This window comes from Crassostrea angulata, chromosome 7, assembly GCF_025612915.1.
Source record: "Crassostrea angulata isolate pt1a10 chromosome 7, ASM2561291v2, whole genome shotgun sequence".
NCBI classification, from domain to species: Eukaryota; Metazoa; Mollusca; class Bivalvia; order Ostreida; family Ostreidae; genus Magallana; species Magallana angulata.
The window spans coordinates 10,222,881-10,241,548 of NC_069117.1; the positions used below are offsets into that span (position 1 = coordinate 10,222,881).

At 33.7% G+C, this 18,668-nt stretch overlaps 2 protein-coding genes across 5 annotated transcripts in view; one reads left to right on the forward strand and one right to left on the reverse strand.

Moving 5' to 3' along the window:
* The first annotated feature begins 607 nt into the window (after positions 1 to 607).
* On the forward strand, positions 608 to 2,969 carry LOC128191881 (beta-1,3-galactosyltransferase 1-like). Its single transcript, XM_052864233.1, has one exon. The coding sequence runs from the start codon at positions 1,121 to 1,123 to the stop codon at positions 2,294 to 2,296; it is 1,176 nt and encodes a 391-aa protein (XP_052720193.1). The 5' UTR covers positions 608 to 1,120; the 3' UTR covers positions 2,297 to 2,969.
* Positions 2,970 to 14,303: 11,334 nt separating this feature from the next.
* Positions 14,304 to 18,668, reverse strand: part of LOC128156341 (tyrosine-protein kinase transmembrane receptor Ror-like) — a 43,516-nt gene continuing 39,151 nt past the window's right edge. For 3 of the 4 annotated variants that reach the window (XM_052818442.1, XM_052818441.1, XM_052818443.1), the window contains 3 exons: positions 15,907 to 16,080; positions 15,642 to 15,800; positions 14,305 to 15,184 (listed from right to left, as the gene is read on the reverse strand). In XM_052818442.1, the coding sequence (XP_052674402.1) occupies positions 14,969 to 15,184; positions 15,642 to 15,800; positions 15,907 to 16,080 (549 nt within the window). In that variant the 3' untranslated portion in view covers positions 14,305 to 14,968. Of the gene's footprint in view, positions 15,185 to 15,641; positions 15,801 to 15,906; positions 16,081 to 18,668 lie in introns of all 4 variants that reach the window. The other variant, XM_052818440.1, reaches the window with a different exon arrangement.

The following is an 18,668-nucleotide window of genomic DNA, read 5'->3' on the forward strand; positions in this document are numbered from 1 at the left end:
AAATCATGTAAGAAATGACAATTTAATCGACTTCGATTTTACGGGGGAATATGTCAAAGTGCGGTGTGTAGTCATTTTTCTTCAATTTTTCATGAGAGAGAAGTACTGCGCAAACTGTAGGGTAAAGGTTATGAACATGTATATTATTTTGAGGTTGATTTATGAAGCAAAACAACTATTAGACTGCTAAACATTTTTTTTTATGATGAAATACCCCAAAAACACAGAGACAGTCTTACTATTTAATTTTTAAAAGGGTATTAAAGCGGATCGGCATGTAAATGATTTGTTACCTGGCTCAAACTCTGTTAACTAATCTATGTAATTTGTTTTAAATAACTTGAGCTGATATAAAACTCAGTACAGTACTGTGATACCCCTACAGATATTTGTGCATGTTAAATAACGTTAAAAAGTGCATTGTAGCATGTTTTAAATATAGCAAGTTTAGCCACTTCTTGTAATAAAATGTGTGTATTAAAGACATAGACCAGTCACCAGCTGTATATTGGGTTTAATCATAATCGGTTTTTCATTGTGTTTTAGTGATTGTGACGTAATATTTAGGATTCGATATTCGTAACAATCACTCCTTTTAGGTGCGCGATATATCTGCGCAAAGCGAATAAGGTCCGTCGTCCTTAAACCACAGGAAACGCTGTTAAAGGATTATCCGTGTCATCATGTACATGTTCTAGGAAGTAAAAGCAGTATTCCTTCAACTCGCGATAGCATGCAACCAAATGGATTTGCTTGTGTATAGCTTTGTCATTGTATTTTTCACTATCAAACACCAGGTGATCGACAGCAGACCTCGTTACTAGTTTCCTTTTAACTCATCCATGGGCCAACGTACCAGCACACATGTTTAATTCTTTGCTGTTGGCGATCATATTTCCTAATTGACGATATGTAGAAAGAAGCCGAGTGAACTAGAAAAAGCTGACAGCTCGTTAAAAACGATTACTGGAGTATAACAACATAAAATAATAATTGATGTCTTCTGGAGTACTTGATTTCATACCTCGTCATGCCTGTACACCCAATTTGAATGAGAGATATCCGTTAGTGCATATGTGTGTACTCTTCCATCACCTTTAAGTTACCGGATGATCAAGACATGGCGGACATTAAGGCTATAAAAGGTAACCATTGTTTACGTTATTGTAACACAACTACATATATTTATCTAACAGCGACGATAACTACATTGGTCCTGTTGAACGTCTTCAGTCTTTCGTCACATCTAACTACGATCCGTGACATTGGTAGGAAAATGAACCATGCAATGGATCAGTTGTACAACCTCAAAAGGACAGCGTATGATGGAGAAGAAACCAGCGGAAAAACAATAACAAAGATAGTGACGACTACAAGTGGAATCGCCATGAGCCAAACATCAAGATATACAACGGAGACGAGCAGAGCCATTACTACAAAGGCATATCCAAAAGAAAGACAGTTAAATTGCACGGCTTGTTTCCAGCATAATTTTACCTTTGTGTTGAATAACAAAAACATGTGCAAACCTACAGAGGAAAGTTCACCGATTGAATTAATTGTGTTGATTAGCTCTGTACACTCAAATTCTGAGAAACGAAAAGCACTGAGGGAAACATGGCTTACCACTACCGATCAAAACAAAAGTAAATTTAGGTACGCGTTTCTGCTTGGTATGAATCCTAATAACAAACTTCAAGTAGCCCTTGAGACGGAGAGTGCAACATACAATGACATTGTACAAGAAGAATTTACAGACACCTACCAAAACCTCACATTGAAAACAATCATGGCTATGAAATGGGCAAGTAGCTTTTGTCAAAATGCAAAGTTTGTTATGAAAACGGACGACGATATGTTTGTTCATCTACCAGCGTTACACAAAGTACTTTTAAAGCATGAAAAGAAACTTCAATATTCAATTGGAGGGCAGTGTAGGATAAACGAAGGACCAATACGTAGCAAAGGCTACAAATGGTATGTTCCCAAAGAACTGTATCCACAATCCAAGTACCCGGGGTTCTGCTCTGGGACGGGGTATGTTACCAGTATGAGTGTGGCTAAACAGATATACAAAGTTTCACAACACGTACCTTTTTTTTACCTAGAAGATGTGTACATTGGTCTCTGTGTTAACCGACTAGGTATGGGTGTAACAAGCTTACCTGGATTTTATGCAGTCAAAGTACCAATTGGTTGTAACTATAAAAATGGAGTGGTAATTACCTCGCATCAACTTGATCCCAAACTTCTTCGTGATGTGTGGAGTTTGAAGTGCAACGCCACAATATTCTGATGTAATGTGCCAATATTTACTGATCTTTTACATATATGATGTATAGTGTAGAAACTTTTGATATGTGACAGTCGTAAATTGACTGGATATTGTTAATAAATTCATCTGCCAAACAACTTTGTATGACACAATAAATTGGTGTAGTTTCTGATTTTTTGTCGGTAGAATTGATCAAAATGTGATTTTGTATAGGTGAAATGAAAAGACACGTATCTTATGTATAACATACATTTATTTTTAAAATGGACAACCAGAATGAATATCTCATATTGTTTTATTAAAGAAATTTTGTATATTTTGAGAAAATTAATTTTATTCTTCTAATTTTCAAAAAAGATAGACAACTTTTTGAATATGTTCATTTTATTGACTATATATAGGCTCCTGAATTTTGTTCATGTCTGCCTCATAATATCAAAAAATTAATGTAGTTAAGATCAATCCGAATTGTTTAAATCATCTCTGTCATGTATGAACTACTTAAGATGCTTAGTCTGATAAAAACGACCCATTCTCTATTCGACATGCCTTGACAAGAAGCGTTTGGAGGTCATCAGTTGACTTTGAACAAATGAAATGTTGACCAATCAACGTTGCACAAACCTATTTTATAAAGCGTTGGAAGAAAGTGAAGCTATTCAATGCAAAAAATGAAATAGTCACTGACAGCTAAGCAAAAAAGTATTGCAACACATAAATTCTCCAGAAACACCCCCCCCCCCCATAAAAAAAATAACCCCAACTGTACGGATATCTACTCGGAACGCAGATTGAAAGCTTGCATGTAAGATAATTTTTGGACAACGCAAAAGTATGAAAACTATTTGCATTCTGACCGACGTGTGTGAGTTTTTAACTTAATTGTTATATAAGAACCCCATTGGAAATACGCTTTTTAACAAGGCTTTCATGGGCTCTCCTTAGGTAATATTCATCATTTGTAAGTCATGAAGTCATGTAATCTACATGTATATAGAAATAATTGAACAAATTGATTCTTATGAAGTTGCAAAGTGCTGAGATATTTGTTTTTCTAATTGTTATATTTTATATGTGAAACCATGGCATTTTGTGATATATTTATGTGAATAAAATGAAATGAAATAAAGAGTGATGTGAAATTTGTCAAATGTTTAACTTTAAGACATTATCTGAACTTAAAACATTTGAACTCAAAACCAATCCTATGTAAAATTCAAAATTGTATACAAAGGTTCCAGCACGCTTAGTAACCAATTTTTCCATTTAAAACTATTTATGTTCAAATACCGGTATAACGAAAACATAATATTTTTAAATGCTATTTAAAAACCATTGTTATACTATTAAACGGTTCATTTGCCCATAAAAAATTTTCAATAATTTAAAAATTCACAATATTTTAGTATGCGATTTTTTTTATTCTGGATAGCTTAAACTTCTGAAATTTGTGGTCAAAAGAGCTTAAAATGGCCATTTTCAAATTTTTTTTTCTTCTGTTACCATGGCAACTCGTCCCCATAGCATCTCTTTAAGGTTGTCTTGTATCTTTATTCACCAAAGAGTTTCAAATACTAAATATGAAGAAAATCGGTGACTATGCATGGCCACCAAATTTTGATATTCATTTAGTATGCGATTTTTTTTATTCTGGATAGCTTAAACTTCTGAAATTTGTGGTCAAAAGAGCTTAAAATGGCCATTTTCAAATTTTTTTTTCTTCTGTTACCATGGCAACTCGTCCCCATAGCATCTCTTTAAGGTTGTCTTGTATCTTTATTCACCAAAGAGTTTCAAATACTAAATATGAAGAAAATCGGTGACTATGCATGGCCACCAAATTTTGATATTCAAAGGGGCTTGATTTGCAATTTTTTAAGCTCTATTAAAGTTCATGAAAATGTTAGATAGAAATAATTTTATATATTAAGAAAACGCAAACATTAGCAATAACATAACTTGTTTCTTGGATGCAAGAAAACTTTGATTTATTTCAACATCGAATTTATTGATTTCAAACAGCGAGATCCTTTACTCAAGTACCGAATTATGTGATTGATTAGCAGCAAATTTTACTGTGGTTATGAATGTGCTAAGTTGGATCGTAGATGACCCCCAGTAGTGCTTGCCAGGACCCACAGACAGTAAAAGAGGGAGTGGGGACTGATTTTTTTTATCCAACTGATAAGATATCGATTGTCTGAAAACTATTGAACCTGGCAAACACACAAATTCTTAAATTCTTTTCACTTAAAATTTCTCTCTTTTTTAACACGCACGTACACACGACATGACTTTTTATTTGGTTATTTAATGCTTTATTCAAATTTATTCACACACTTGGAGAATACAGTGTATTTGTGGAGCAGCTAATCCTTTTATAATGATAATAATAACTAGACACGATCTCGTTGCGAGCAACGAGGAGGTCTTCCGTCCGATTTTTAGAATAAGGAATGACCTTACTCTTGATCTTCGTCAACGAAACTTATGAGTGTAATGGGTGAAAGACTATCTATCTCTTGGTGTCCCTTATTTGAGGAATCAGCTCCTTTTCATTCATTTTAGTTAAAAGGTATTTTTGTGTACCGCTAAGAAGTGTTTAGAAATTGGTTACCGTTTTTGAGATATCTGGGAAAAATCGTTTTGATATCCGGTCTTAAAACTCCTTTTAGGGTCCAGATAACAAACAATATATGGTTGTACATTGTTAAGCACATTATTTTGAGCATGTTTTGTTAAATACTGCTTTCCAGAATTTTCCTCTATTTCGAGATATTGAAGATCAAAGTGTTGGACTTCTGGCCCCTTTAAATCCCTAATTACATAACATAGAAGGAAATGATTACCATGTATAGGTAAATAACCTTAGAATGAACATAACTGGCTCTATAACGTATCATAAAATATTTCACAGTAAAAAGTTATCATTAAAAAGACTTTAGAGCCCCCTCAGCCCCTTATTTGAAGGGCCAGTCCCTTCTCTTGATTTCATAAGAATGTTCTTGTCAATTCAAACAAATTTTGTTCAACAAGTGTTTACAAATTCTGTACCGTTCTAGAGATATCTTGAGAGGGTCGTTTCAGGGGCCGACCCTGTAACTCTTTTTAGGGACCGCATAACAAAGAAATTATGGTTGCAGATTGATAAGCTTAATATTTTAAGCATCTTTTGTTCAATATTGCTTTTCAACACTTTCCTCCATTTTGAAATATTGAGCATCAAAGTTTTGGACTTCTGGCCCCTTAAAATCCCTAATTACGTAATATAGGAGTAAATGATTGCCATGCATAGGTAAATAACCTTAGAATGAACTTAATTGCCTCTATAACGTATCACAAAATATTTCACAGTAAAAAGTTATCATTAAAAGACTTTAGTGCCCCCTCAGCCCCTTATTTGAAGGGCCAGCCCATTTTTTATGATTTCAAATAAAAGCTCTAATCAATTCAAACACTTTTTATTAAACAAGTGTTTAAAAATTTTGTACCGTTCTCGAGATATCTTGAGAGGGTCGTTTTAGGGGCCGACCCTGTAACTCCTTTAAGGGACTGCATAACAAAGAAATTATGGTTGCAGATTGTTAAGCTCAATATTTTGAGCATCTTTTGTTCAACATTGCTTTTCAAAATTTTCCTACATTTTGAGATATTGAGCATCAAATTTTTGGATTTCTGGTCCCTTAAAATCCCTAATTACGTAACATAGAAGGAAATGATTGCCGTGTGTAGGTTGATAACGTTAGAATAAACATAATTGCTTCTATAACGTATCACAAAATATTTCACAGTGAAAAGTTATCATTAAAAGACTTTAGAGCCCCCTCAGCCCCTTATTTGAAGGGCCAGCCCTTTTTTCTTGATGTACATATGCCACATAAAATCTCTTGACTGTATAAAGATTTTTTGTTCTACATGTTATAACAAAATACAATCGAGGAAAGAGATATTGAAAGAAAACAACTAAAAATCACGACGCTTTTTTAACTGTAATTTTCGAGCTCGGACGAGCATGAAAGTTTCATGTAAATCGGTGGATGTTTTAGAGAAATCGCGTACACAAAATTGGTTGAAAAAAAGAAAGATAATAATAATAGGGAAAAAAGAAACCGAACGAAAACAATAAGGTCTTCTGTTGGAAAACGGAAGACCTTAACTAGACACGATCTCGTTGCGAGCAACGAGGAGGTCTTCCGTCTGATTTTAGAATTTGAGATATATGTTCGATCTTGATTTTGCTATTTAACAGCTAAACATGATTTAGAATAGAAAAACAGGGTCTACATTCTAAGGGCCAGATACTATTTTGTTTCAGGGATAAGAGCTTTGTTCAACAAGTGTTTAGATATTCGTCACCGTTCTTGAGATATCTGAGAAAAGAAAACGTTTAAGGGACCGGTTCCTTATCTCCTTATTGGAGCCGCTGAACCAAATATTGAAGGTTGCATTTTGTAAAGTACATCTTTTTGAGCATCTTTTCAACTCCCTATAGGGGCCGTTTAACGAAATTTTCAAAAATTGCATATTATTTAGTACATCATTCTGAGCATCTTTTCTTCTAAACTGCATTTCAAAATATTTTTCCTTTCTTAGATATTGGTGATCAAAATTCTGGACTTTTGGCCCCTAAAAAACCCTAATAACGTAACACATGATAAAATCATTATATTGCTTGGATATATTACTGTAAGATAAACATATTTGCCTCCATAACCATTCACAAAATATCCCTCAGTAAAGGGCTAAAGATGAAAGACTTCAGAGCCCCTAATGTTGTTATTTCATTAATACAATTAATCATCAGATCTATATCTTTAAAAAAAATAAATTATCTCATGTAACCTGGATTAAAAAATTGAATGAACTTTTCAGTTTCAGTCCATGGATGGTACTTGAATCTGCTTTATCAATAATCGGTTGCGTATCATCATTGTTCGTGGGAGACCAATCTTCGTGGCTTTCGTGGGTAACCCTTGCCTACGAATTTACATCCCCACGAACGTATATGCAAGCATAAGTGTACTATTTATTTACGAAATAGTATTTGTTACCAATGAAATTACGTCCACTAACAAAGAAAATTTTGGTTACCCACAAACATTGACCCCACGAATTAAACTGATTCCACAGTATTTGACCCTTTTAAAACTTACAAGTGTGTCTTGCGAAAAATTTAACCCTGTAAACCCAATTTTCTTTCATGTTTAAAGCAAGGAAGTAATTGACGTTAATGTAAAAAAAAACCCAAAAAAACCGGCCATTAAACAAATGTTCCCCCCCCCCCCCCCCAAAAAAATACATGTATGTCTAATATCCGTGAATTTGGAAATGATCAAGCTATAATTTGCATTACATAAACATTTCGGATACATCTATCTATACAGCTATTCATCTACCGATATCTGTGCACCCATCAGCAGCTTCTATATAACTTGAAGGATATCAAAAGAATATTTAAATCACAACAAAGCTGAGAGTGCAATTGAAGTGTATAAAAGAACATTGAATGGTTTGAATAAAAAAAACCTCACCAACAACTCTGAAAAAATCTAAAAAATAGGGAAAATATTTTTGTTGGGTTGAATTAGCGAGCAAAAACATGACATCAAGTAAAACACGCATTGTCCTTGTTTGCCTGTCGAGTGAAATGAAATAGGATTTTAAAACAATTACTAAAAAAAAGGAAATTTATTTTTTGAGATATAACGACCAAACAATTTTAAGTGTAAAATAAAAAATCAGAAAAACTCTTTTAACCAGACGCTCTTTTTGAGTAAAGCTTTAGGGCGTTGTGTAGACAATCGTCTGGTTGAGCAAGACTAGGTCATAACAACTCCACTGTCAGACACACACGGCGACTTTAAACTTCCATATCGTGTAATAAACCTTCTCTTGCTGCCGGTAAAATGGACAATGGATTCTTTAAAAGGATAACACTTGTATCTAAAGCTCATGTATTTTGATTGAAAATGATACTTCAGTGGGAGTTTTATAGTGTGTATTAGTTTTGTACATTTGAATTAACCAATTTAGAAGACAAACTCGACAATGTATATAATTTTGGTTCCGGTAATTAATCATACACAAATTGTATCCGCATCAATTAGCAATGTATGTCTGTAACCTTGAATGTAACTGCTTATCGAACAATGGCGGATACTATTGTATATTAGCAGGTAGCCGGTAGCCGTTATTTACGTTTTCGTAAAACAACTACCATTATTTTCGTAATGACACTTCCTACTGGCTCTTTTGGACGTCTTCTGTGGTGGCATGTTTCTGCCCCCTACATGCAAGATAAATTATGTCAACATGTAAGAACATTATGTCATTTTACTCATATAAAAATCAGATTCTCTATTCTCTAAAAAAGATGTGTGACTTGATTGTCAACATATCTTGCATGTAGACATAAATGCTTGCATGTTGAAATGGTTTTCTTGCATGTTGACATAATTTATCTTGCATATAGTGGGCAGATATATATGCTACCATAGTCTTCAGTTTATTGTCACTTCTAATAATTTTTTAAGATCACAGATTTGTAAAAAATGTGAATCAATTAGTTTCTCGAATTACGAGACGTACGGTTACAACCTCAATAGGAAAGAGTACTTCCGGAATGTACAACCGAAGGGCATATGAAAAAGTACAGCTCTTCTTTAACCAATCATAACAGATTATGAAAAAAGCGGATGTGGCTATATTCTGGCAACATCTTTAATTTCAAACATTTACTTACTTTGCTGTTCACCTAAAATAAAGTTCAGAACACAAATATTGAGAGATAAACAAAATCAGCCAGTATTTTATTCTTTAGAATTAAAATAATGTCACCATGCAATATCAGAAATAATAAACAAGTTGTCGATAACAAGTTCAAGATGCTGCACCTCTGTATTCAATCTACACGCATTTGCTGAATTAGCCCGAATTTGCCGAACTATTGTACGTTGGCTTTAAGCGAAGCGGTCGCAAACGTTTAAGGGGGACGTGCGGCCATCTTGTACATTTGAGGATAAAAATGTTCACATTTCTTGACCTGGCTCGTTTCTGCCTGAAACTGACCAAAACTGTTGCCAAAAGATACAAAAGCAATAGATTTGATATTTTACATGTTGTTTTGTATGCAAATTATGCATACAAGAACAGGACAATGTCTTTTTAATCACTTAAAACAGCTGTCGAATTGCACAGCTACAGGCTTAACTTGAAGATTTAGAAATCTTAAAAAATATGAAGGGGGTTCACTGGTGTTCTCTCTACAACCATTTGTTGAGAAAAAGTTTGAATCTTGCACATTGATGTAACTTTGCCTTAAAATAGGGTATCCTATTCTTATCAGTCGGCATGAGATCTATTTTTAGAACAAGAAAAATCCAGTCTTTACTTAGAACTCCTGTGTCAATGGAGATAGAATAACGTTATTTTTTCTTAGAAAATAAATAAATGTCCACAATCCGTGTTGAATTTGATATACATTTCTAAACCTGTCTCATGTTTGTTTTTGGTTTTTTCCCAGTTCTATAAGTAAAGATTTATGTAAATTCTTTTTAGAAATGGGGTAGGGATCCTAAAAAGTCTTTAATTTAAAAAAAGTATACAAAATATTTCAATGGAAATCTTAAATGTACCTCCAAAGACACAAATATATCTTGTGGGAATTGATAGTTTTTGAGGCCCATTTTAAGAAAAGGGTACACTACTTCGGGATAAAGTTACAACTTAAATAAGCAAATTTAGACCTGTTTCTCAACAAATGGTTGTAGAGAGAACACCAATAAATTCCCTTCATATTATTTCAGATTGTTTAATCTTCAAAATAAGTTTGTAGCTGTGCAGTCCGACAGCTGTTCTTAGAGATTATAAAGGCATTGTCCTGTTCTTGTATACATACTTTTCAAACAAAATGACATGTATGAGTTCATATTTATTGTTTTTGTACATTTTGGCAACAGTTTTGGTCAGTTTCGGACAGAAGCAGGTCAGTTCAAGAAATGTTTACATTTTTATTCCAAGATGTACAACGTTGCCGCTCATCCCCCTTAAAAATATCAGGAATCAAAAAATGAAATGACATCTAGACGAAAATAGCATAGTTGAAAGTAAAAAAATAAAAAAATAAAAAATAACTTTTGTCAAACCATAAGAATACTAACATCAAATAAATAGGACAATGCATAATTTACAGAATATGCACATAAAAATAAGAAATGAATGTATAAAATCAAACGACCACGAAAGGAATATTACACAACGGCAACGAGTTTCAGGTGTGCAATCGGATGTAACGAAATCAAAGAGTTTATATAGCGGTACCCGACCTTGGTGACAGTGCCTATCTACGAACGGTGTTCAGCTTTACCACAATATTTTAAGTACTACTGCTATAAGTACCATTTTTTAAAAAATTTATTGTGAATATTCACAATTAATGAATTCCATCAATACTGATAAAGGTTCATTTGATGTGTTTTAAGGGGAATATGCGGGCATCTAATACATCTAAGGATGAAAATGTAAACATTTCTTGAACTGGCTTGTTTTTGCCTGAAACTGACCAAAACTGTTGCCAAAAGATAAAATAGCAATAAATATGAGGTTCTATACGGTGTTCTGTATGCAAAGTATGCACACAAGAACAGAACAATGTCTTTCCTCATATCGTTAAACTGCGCAGCTACAGACTAAAATTAAAGATTTAAAAATACAAGTTTAGCTTTTTAAAAAAAGCTTACCGGCTTTAGAGCAAATTCTTAACAGCAATAAATTATCAAAGAAAATTTAATTCTTTTTCTACATAATGTCGCCTTCCTCTTCATGTGGATTTTATATGTTCCGTAAGCGTGCGGGCCTGAAATTGAGAAATGAGTACCACGTGCTTCTTAATTAGTTGAGATCGACTATAGTAGAGAAAAAGAGGCCGTAGGGAATGTCGTATTATTTTTTAAAAATTAAAGTTAATACCACGGCAATCAGCATCTTGTTTTACTGATATTAGTTTTACCGTATCTAATGCGCAAACTTGTTTACTGATATTAGCCATACCTTATCAAAATTTACTATTTTTGTATTTGCATAATTAATACAAAAAAGAACAAAAAAATTCAAAAGATATTGTAGAATATTGCTTTCAACAAGTTATACTGAAAGACTAAATCCTGAATTTCATTCATAGCAACTTTTATAGGTTTTTCGTTTTCTTACTTTTTAAGATATTAAATCTACGAATATTGGTAAGTCTTACGGAGAAAAGATCATCAGAAAATTATCTACCTTGCACCGAATGGTATTTTCAATCAATGAAATAAATGTAAATTTTCACATCATGTATATTCTACCAATCACAAAAGAGAGGAAGTGCACATCCCGGAGAATGTATATTATTTCAACTCTCTAAAACGTCTTCCAAGGAAGACGGTAATGAAAAATATATTTGGCGTCCCCTCTTTTTGCTAAGAATAAGGACTAAGCTTGCTTATTTAACTTGTAAATTTGTCTCATAATAGGGTATTCTATTCCTAAATGGGTCTTAGAAACTATCAATTGTCACGAGGTACATATGTCTGTGTTTATGGAGATACATTAAAGATATAATAATTTCATTAATAAATAGATGTATTTCTTTTATTTAAGACAATTACTTCTTTGGACCTCTATTCCACTTCTTAAAAGAATTTACTTTCATTTATACTTAGAGAAATGAAAGAAAAAAAACCCATAATTAAACTAGGGACTGGCACAGAGATGTCTGTAACATTCAACACAGAGAGGTTTGAATTGACATTTATTTTTCTGAATGAAAATAGGAGGTTAGTGTGCCCCATAGATACAGGAATATAAACTGAATTTTTCTTGATCTAAAAATAGATCCCATCCCAACTGACAAAAATAAGGTACCCTTAAATTGTTTGAGGCAAAGTTTCAACATTAATGTGCAAGATTCAGACTTTTTCTCATCAAACGGTTGTTAAGAAGAAACCAATGAACCACTTTTATTTCTTTTTAGATATTTAAATCTTCAAAAATAAGTTCTAAGAGATTAAAAAGACATTGTTCTGTTCTTGTTTGCATAATTTGCATACAAAACAACATGTAGAACCTCATAAATATTGCTTTTTTATCTTTTGGCAACAGCTTTGGTCAGTTTCAAACAGAAACAAGCCAGTTTTTATTCTTATCCTCAAACGTATAAGATGGCTGCATATCCCCCTTAAAGCTGGTTCTTGGTCTGGAAGATGTCTATCTTGTTGGAGATGGCTTATATTAGATTCCAAAATTCAGTATCACACAGAAGGACCTCATGCCCATTTCTCTATAAAAAAAAAACCTGAATGACTTTGGTGTTTGTCCCTACCCCTGTTGATCATTTGTCTAGTTGGATTTGCATATGTAGAATTCACTAGATGAGTAAATAATGTCAAACTCTCCAAAGGATGATTCAGTTTAACCCAGGTTATCAAATTTTATTTGGCTCTCTATTTTGGCGCCATTGTTTGTCTGTCAATTCTATGGCTATACAAATGCTTTCTTTCGAACTACTGTAGAATTTTTATTGATTTTCCAAAATTATACCAATGAGCTAATACCTTTATTACAAATAGTGAACTAAGGTAAGGTTTATTATTTTCAGTGTAAGTGTTTATATCTATAGTGCTTAAGAAAATAGGACGCCCCTACCGATTATTATTATGAAATTTATCTGGTCTTTAAATATGTTACATTTCCAGATTGTGCAAAACATTCTTAAGTAAGATTATTCATTTTGACCCGTTTGTTTTAATCGCTTTTTAATCTTAATTATTCTGTTTAAGTTTATCAAAACTTTTTTCTCTTTTCAGAGAAAATCTCATTTTATTTTTATTGTATTTCTAAAAGTCACGTTGGTATTTGCTTTTGCATGTTATCGTCAATAATCCATCTACAGTTTCTATGCTTAGTCTCCCTTGAACAGCCCCATATATGACATTTCCAATTTTAGCGCTCGGAATATTTCAAATATTAAATGTTATTGAAGACCAACTTGATGAGATTGTTCTTCATCAATCTAATGTTGTATTAAAGATGACAATTTAGTGCTGCAAACGTGAAAGTAAAATACGTTGGCTTTTGTTGTTAAAAAGTCGGTAACAAAGAAAAAGGAAATTACTCCACACCTGTATCGACGTAAATATCCTTTCTGTTGTCCAATTGCAACTTTGGCGTCTACATAAAATGAGAATACAATCGACGGAATCTCTATGCCACCTGCCTTTATTCTTTTACCTATTTTTTTTTTTATTTTAAAATACATTCTAGACTCATTTCTGTACTATGTCACTGAGTTAGGGGATAGATAGGAAAGGATGAGGGGGAGGAAAAGATCATGACCAGCTGCCCCCACCCATGACCAGCTGCCACCACCCAGAGTCCCTAGAACATGACCAGCTGCCTCCACCCAGAGTCCCTAGAACATGACCAGTGTTCCACCCAGAGTCCCTAGAACATGACTAGTGCTCCACCCAGAGTCCCTTGAACATGACCAGTGCTCCACCCAGAGTCCCTAGAACATGACCAGCTGCCCCCACCCAGAGTCCCTAGAACATGACCAGCTTCCCCCACCCAGAGTTCCTAGAACATGACCAGCTTCCCCCACCCCGAGTCCCTAGAACATGACCAGCTGCCCCCCCCCCCCCCCCCGAGTCCCTAGAACATGACCAGCTGTCTCCAACCAGAGTCCCTGGAACATGACAAGTGCTCCGCCCAGAGTCCCTAGAACATGACCAGCTGCCTCCACCGAGTTTCTAGAACATGACCAGCTGCCCCCACCCAGAGTCCCTGGAACATGACCAGTGCCTCCACCCGGAGTCTCTAACTATCTGGCTTTGTGTGTAGAATCGCTTAACATCAGATAAATTTATCTGAAGAACGTGATCCTCATAGATAAGATCCTCTGTTGAAATCTATGTAACATTTTTAATAGTCTTTTATTGTCATATCATTTTTGACATTAAATATATAAAAATAAAACACACAAATTAAATGCAAACAATAATGTAAATAACTTCATCAAATCTAAAAGTTATTTTTTTTTCAAATATATGTCTGTAACAATTAGAGCACATAAAAAAAATCGAATCACTTTTATGTAAATCAAGCTTCGTGTAGGCGTTAGAGAGATTTTAATGAAATGATAAATAATGGTAAAATTATGAAACATCGTTTAAAATTATTTACGTTTGGCGAAAGTAGACATAGGAAACTAATTTGTAACAAACCAACTCATATCTATTAGTAAAAATTGTGACTAACATGAAGACAACAAAATGTTTAAAAAAACTGACCTGTTATGACAGCAAAGAGATAAAATAACACCAAATATATAACTATACAGCAAGATATAAAACTACACACTCTGAGGAAGTATAGAGAATAATGAGGGAGACACTATTTATATGTTCTCCCATGGCCTTGTATTCAGTGAATGATTTGAAATGTCTCAAAATAAGTTATGTCAAATTGTAAAGGAAAAGAAATTCAAATAATACAAAATTCACATACACTTCGTATAAGGGATTTGGTAGGTTCTTTTGTATAAGTGATTCACTTACACTGTTAATAATAAAGAATATATATACATGTAACAAAGCGCAACAATTACACCATTTGGCGCGCAACATTATCGTCAGCATTATTCTGGGTCACAGCGTACGTTTAACAAACGTCGTGCGTCTCAGAAACATTGATACTGCAGTTAGAACTACTCTTCAGGATCTCCTTACTGAAGTCAGTCAGATGCTTGTAAATTCTAATGAACGAGTGTCTGTCTTTAGGGTCAGTTTTCCAGCAACTTAACATTATGTGGTAGACGATATACGGACATTCTTCCGGTCGTTGCAAAAGTATGCCTTCGTCCAGGAACCGGACAACCTGAATGCAAGTACATACTTATATCAGTACATAATATCAGTGTACAGAAGCACATAACTTCAAAAGTATGTTTCTAAATAAATGTTATATTTCTTTAGATAATTACGGTGTGTTTTAGACTAACAATAATGTCGCTTTGTTCTCACCAAATTAAAGAGGTTCACGTTTAAACATTTGAATTTGAATTGTAGACAAATATAAGTAAAATTCAACATAAATATAGCCTTTTTATCAGAAAAAAGATTATAACATTTATGGCTACCTGAATGAAGTAACTGAAGAGTTCAAAATAGTATTATCGCTAGACCATAATCATACTGTTTATAATTTATATCAAATCAAACATATGTCAAAGATATCATGGAATGTATGAACAGGATATAGGACAATGGGAATCGTTTTATCTTTATATACCTACGGAGTAGGACTCCAGTATCACTTAATTTAATACGCTTACCTCCTCGTTGGAGTGTCCATAATATGGCTGTCTACCATAACTATATATCTCCCAAAGAACCACTCCAAACGCCCAGATATCCGACTCGTTGGTGAAGCAGCCATATTTGACACTTTCGGGTGACATCCAACGAACTGGAAGCATTCTTGAACCCCCGATCTTTAATTACAAATTAAAGAATACCAAATGGTTTGCTTTCTTATGCGATTTAAACATGTTCCATACGTTATTAATAATTATAATAGTCTATGATTTAAATAATTACCTTGTAATAGTCGTGCGTGTAGACATCTCGCGCCATTCCAAAATCGGATATTTTCACAATTAAACCATCCCCAACAAGACAATTTCTTGTGGCTAAATCTCTGTGCACAAAATGTTGGGACGTCAGATACTTCATCCCATTGGCTATTTGCAGGGCTACGTCTATGAGGTCATTCTATAAGCCAGAAAACATTGAAATATAAATAATTATATTATGATTATATAATCAGAGCCCCCTCCCCGAAAAATAAACCCAAAACAAAAAAAGATCTTTAATAGTTTTTATTATTCACAAATATATGTATACAGATGCCGTAAAGGATAAGTTAATTTCTGTTTCTTACCGTTTGTTTGAACTCTTCATTATATCATAAGACGTACGAGCATATTGATAATGAACTATATCTGGTTTTGTAATTGTAGTATTTTATATCAAACTTAGTACGGTCCCAAAGACGGATGGCCTCTTAAGTCTTTGACAAAATCCATTTTATATCATTTTTTGTATAGATATAGTTATGTTGAAAGTACTAACAAATCTTTGAAAATAGGTCACTGAAGCGTTGAAGCGAGGGGCTGTGTTAAACATAGTTTGGACCGGAAGTATTTGAAAAGCATCACCCGTTTGATATAACAAAGGTTTGAGATAAATTACTAAGTGAAATATTATGGGGAAATTTCCTCCATCTTATGCTATATATATATATATATATATATATATATATATATATATATATATATATATATATATATATATATATATATATATATATATATATATATATATATTTATATATAAAATCAATATATTGTCTTGTTTATGATCTTTAGTATTTAACAGGACTTGTACGTCTTTTATTTAAAACTTTCATATCAAATGAAATGCAAATGTTCAAATATTCACGTTAATATAAGTACATTGTTTTAGTAACAATTTTTTTATAACATGCCAAAAATTACAAGCTAACGTTTTATCAAGAGCAAGTTTTTGCCCCGTTTACTCAGAATTCGTAAGATAGAAATGTATAAAATGATTTTGAGATGCAACTCAAACTTTACATGGTCTCCCCACGTAGTGACACCCTCACATATTAGCTATTCATTCAGATCCAAGATCTTTCTGATGTTGTTTTTTGTTTACCTTGCGATTAACGAATTTTAAAAGAAGTGTCATGCTGTAAATTTTGAATTTACAAGTTGTCATGTAAAATTTTGTATTTACTGCCACCCGGTAAATTAAAACAAGAGGCCCATGGGCCACATCGCTCACCTGAACAGCAGTTCCTTGTAACATTCTATTTCGTAGCATATGCTTTTTCTATTTTAAACATTGAACCCCTTTCTGGGGCCCCAGTATTGGTCCGAGGTTTATGGTTGGCTTTAACAACATAAATAGTAACATAGGAATGAAAATGTGTAGCACGTACACAGCCTGAAAAACTGATCGTAGAAGAGTTCCACATCAAAAGGAATACCTCTGTGTCTGACTGTACAGAACAACATCAAGAAAGATAACTCTTGGTTCCACTACATTAGAGTTTACACAATTTGAGGATCCTTGCATAGTAATCTCACAAACTGTAGCATTATTATAGTTCTCGAGAAAAACTTTTTAAAAACATTTTCAATATATCTTTCTATGTTAAACTTTGAACCCCTCTTGGGGCCCTAGTATTAGTCCAGTGCCAAAGCTTTATTTATTTGGAATCTACATTATTTAAGGATGCTTGCATAGTAATCTCACAAGCTGAAGCATTATAGTCCCCTAGAAAAAGATTTTTAAACATTTTCCCTCTATATTTCTATGGTAAACTGTGAACACCTCTTGGAGCCCCAGTATTAGATCGAGGGTCACGGCTTTATAATTTTGAATCTACACTATTTGAGGATTTTCCATATTTACTTCTACATTTAACTTTTAACCCATCTTGGGTCCCCAGTATTAGTCCAGGGGTCACTATTTTAAACCTATCGAACCTACATTATCCAAGGTTGTATGCATGATAGTAATCTCACAAATTGAAGCATTGTAGTTCTCAAGAAGAATTTTTTTGTTATAATAAACTTTGACCCCCCTCTTGGGGCCCCAGTATTGGTCCAGGGGTCACGATTTTACCTATTAAGATTCTACATAAGCCAAGGATGCATGCATAGTAGTTCCAAAAACTATAACATTGTAGTTCTAGAGAAGAACATTTTTAAACGTTTCCTTTATATTTTTCAAAATGTTTCAATTTTGAACCCCTCTTGGTGCCCCATCATTTGTCCGGGAGTCACGATTTTTACAAATTAGAATCTACATTATTTAAGGATGTACATGTATGCATAGTAATATCCCAAACTGTTGCATTATAGTTCATGAGAAGAAGATTTTAAAACATATTCCTTTATACGTTAAAATTTAAACCCCTCCTGGGGCCCCACTTTTAGTCCGGGGTCACGATTTTTACAATTTAGAATCTTCACTATATATACAACCGTTCGTGTAAATTTTGGCATTTTTGGTGCAGTAGTTCTTGAGAAGAAAATTTTTAAACATTTTTCCTATGTAGTTCTACGTTAAACTTTGAACCCCGCCTGGGGCTCCACTTTTGGTCCGAGGGTCTACAATTTAGTATCTTCACTATACATATCAAAGGCCGGAACGCCCACAAGGGCCTCGGGCTGACATTTTCTTAAAAACAGGTATCATTAATTTAAATTTCTGTACCAATAGTCGTATATCAAATAATATCAGAATAAAAATATTTTGTGCAACTAAAT

What these genes read in the sequence shown, in the direction of transcription:
- LOC128191881 (XM_052864233.1), top strand. Translation starts at nt 1,121, where the DNA reads ATGGCGGACATTAAGGCTATAAAAGGTAACCATTGTTTACGTTATTGT.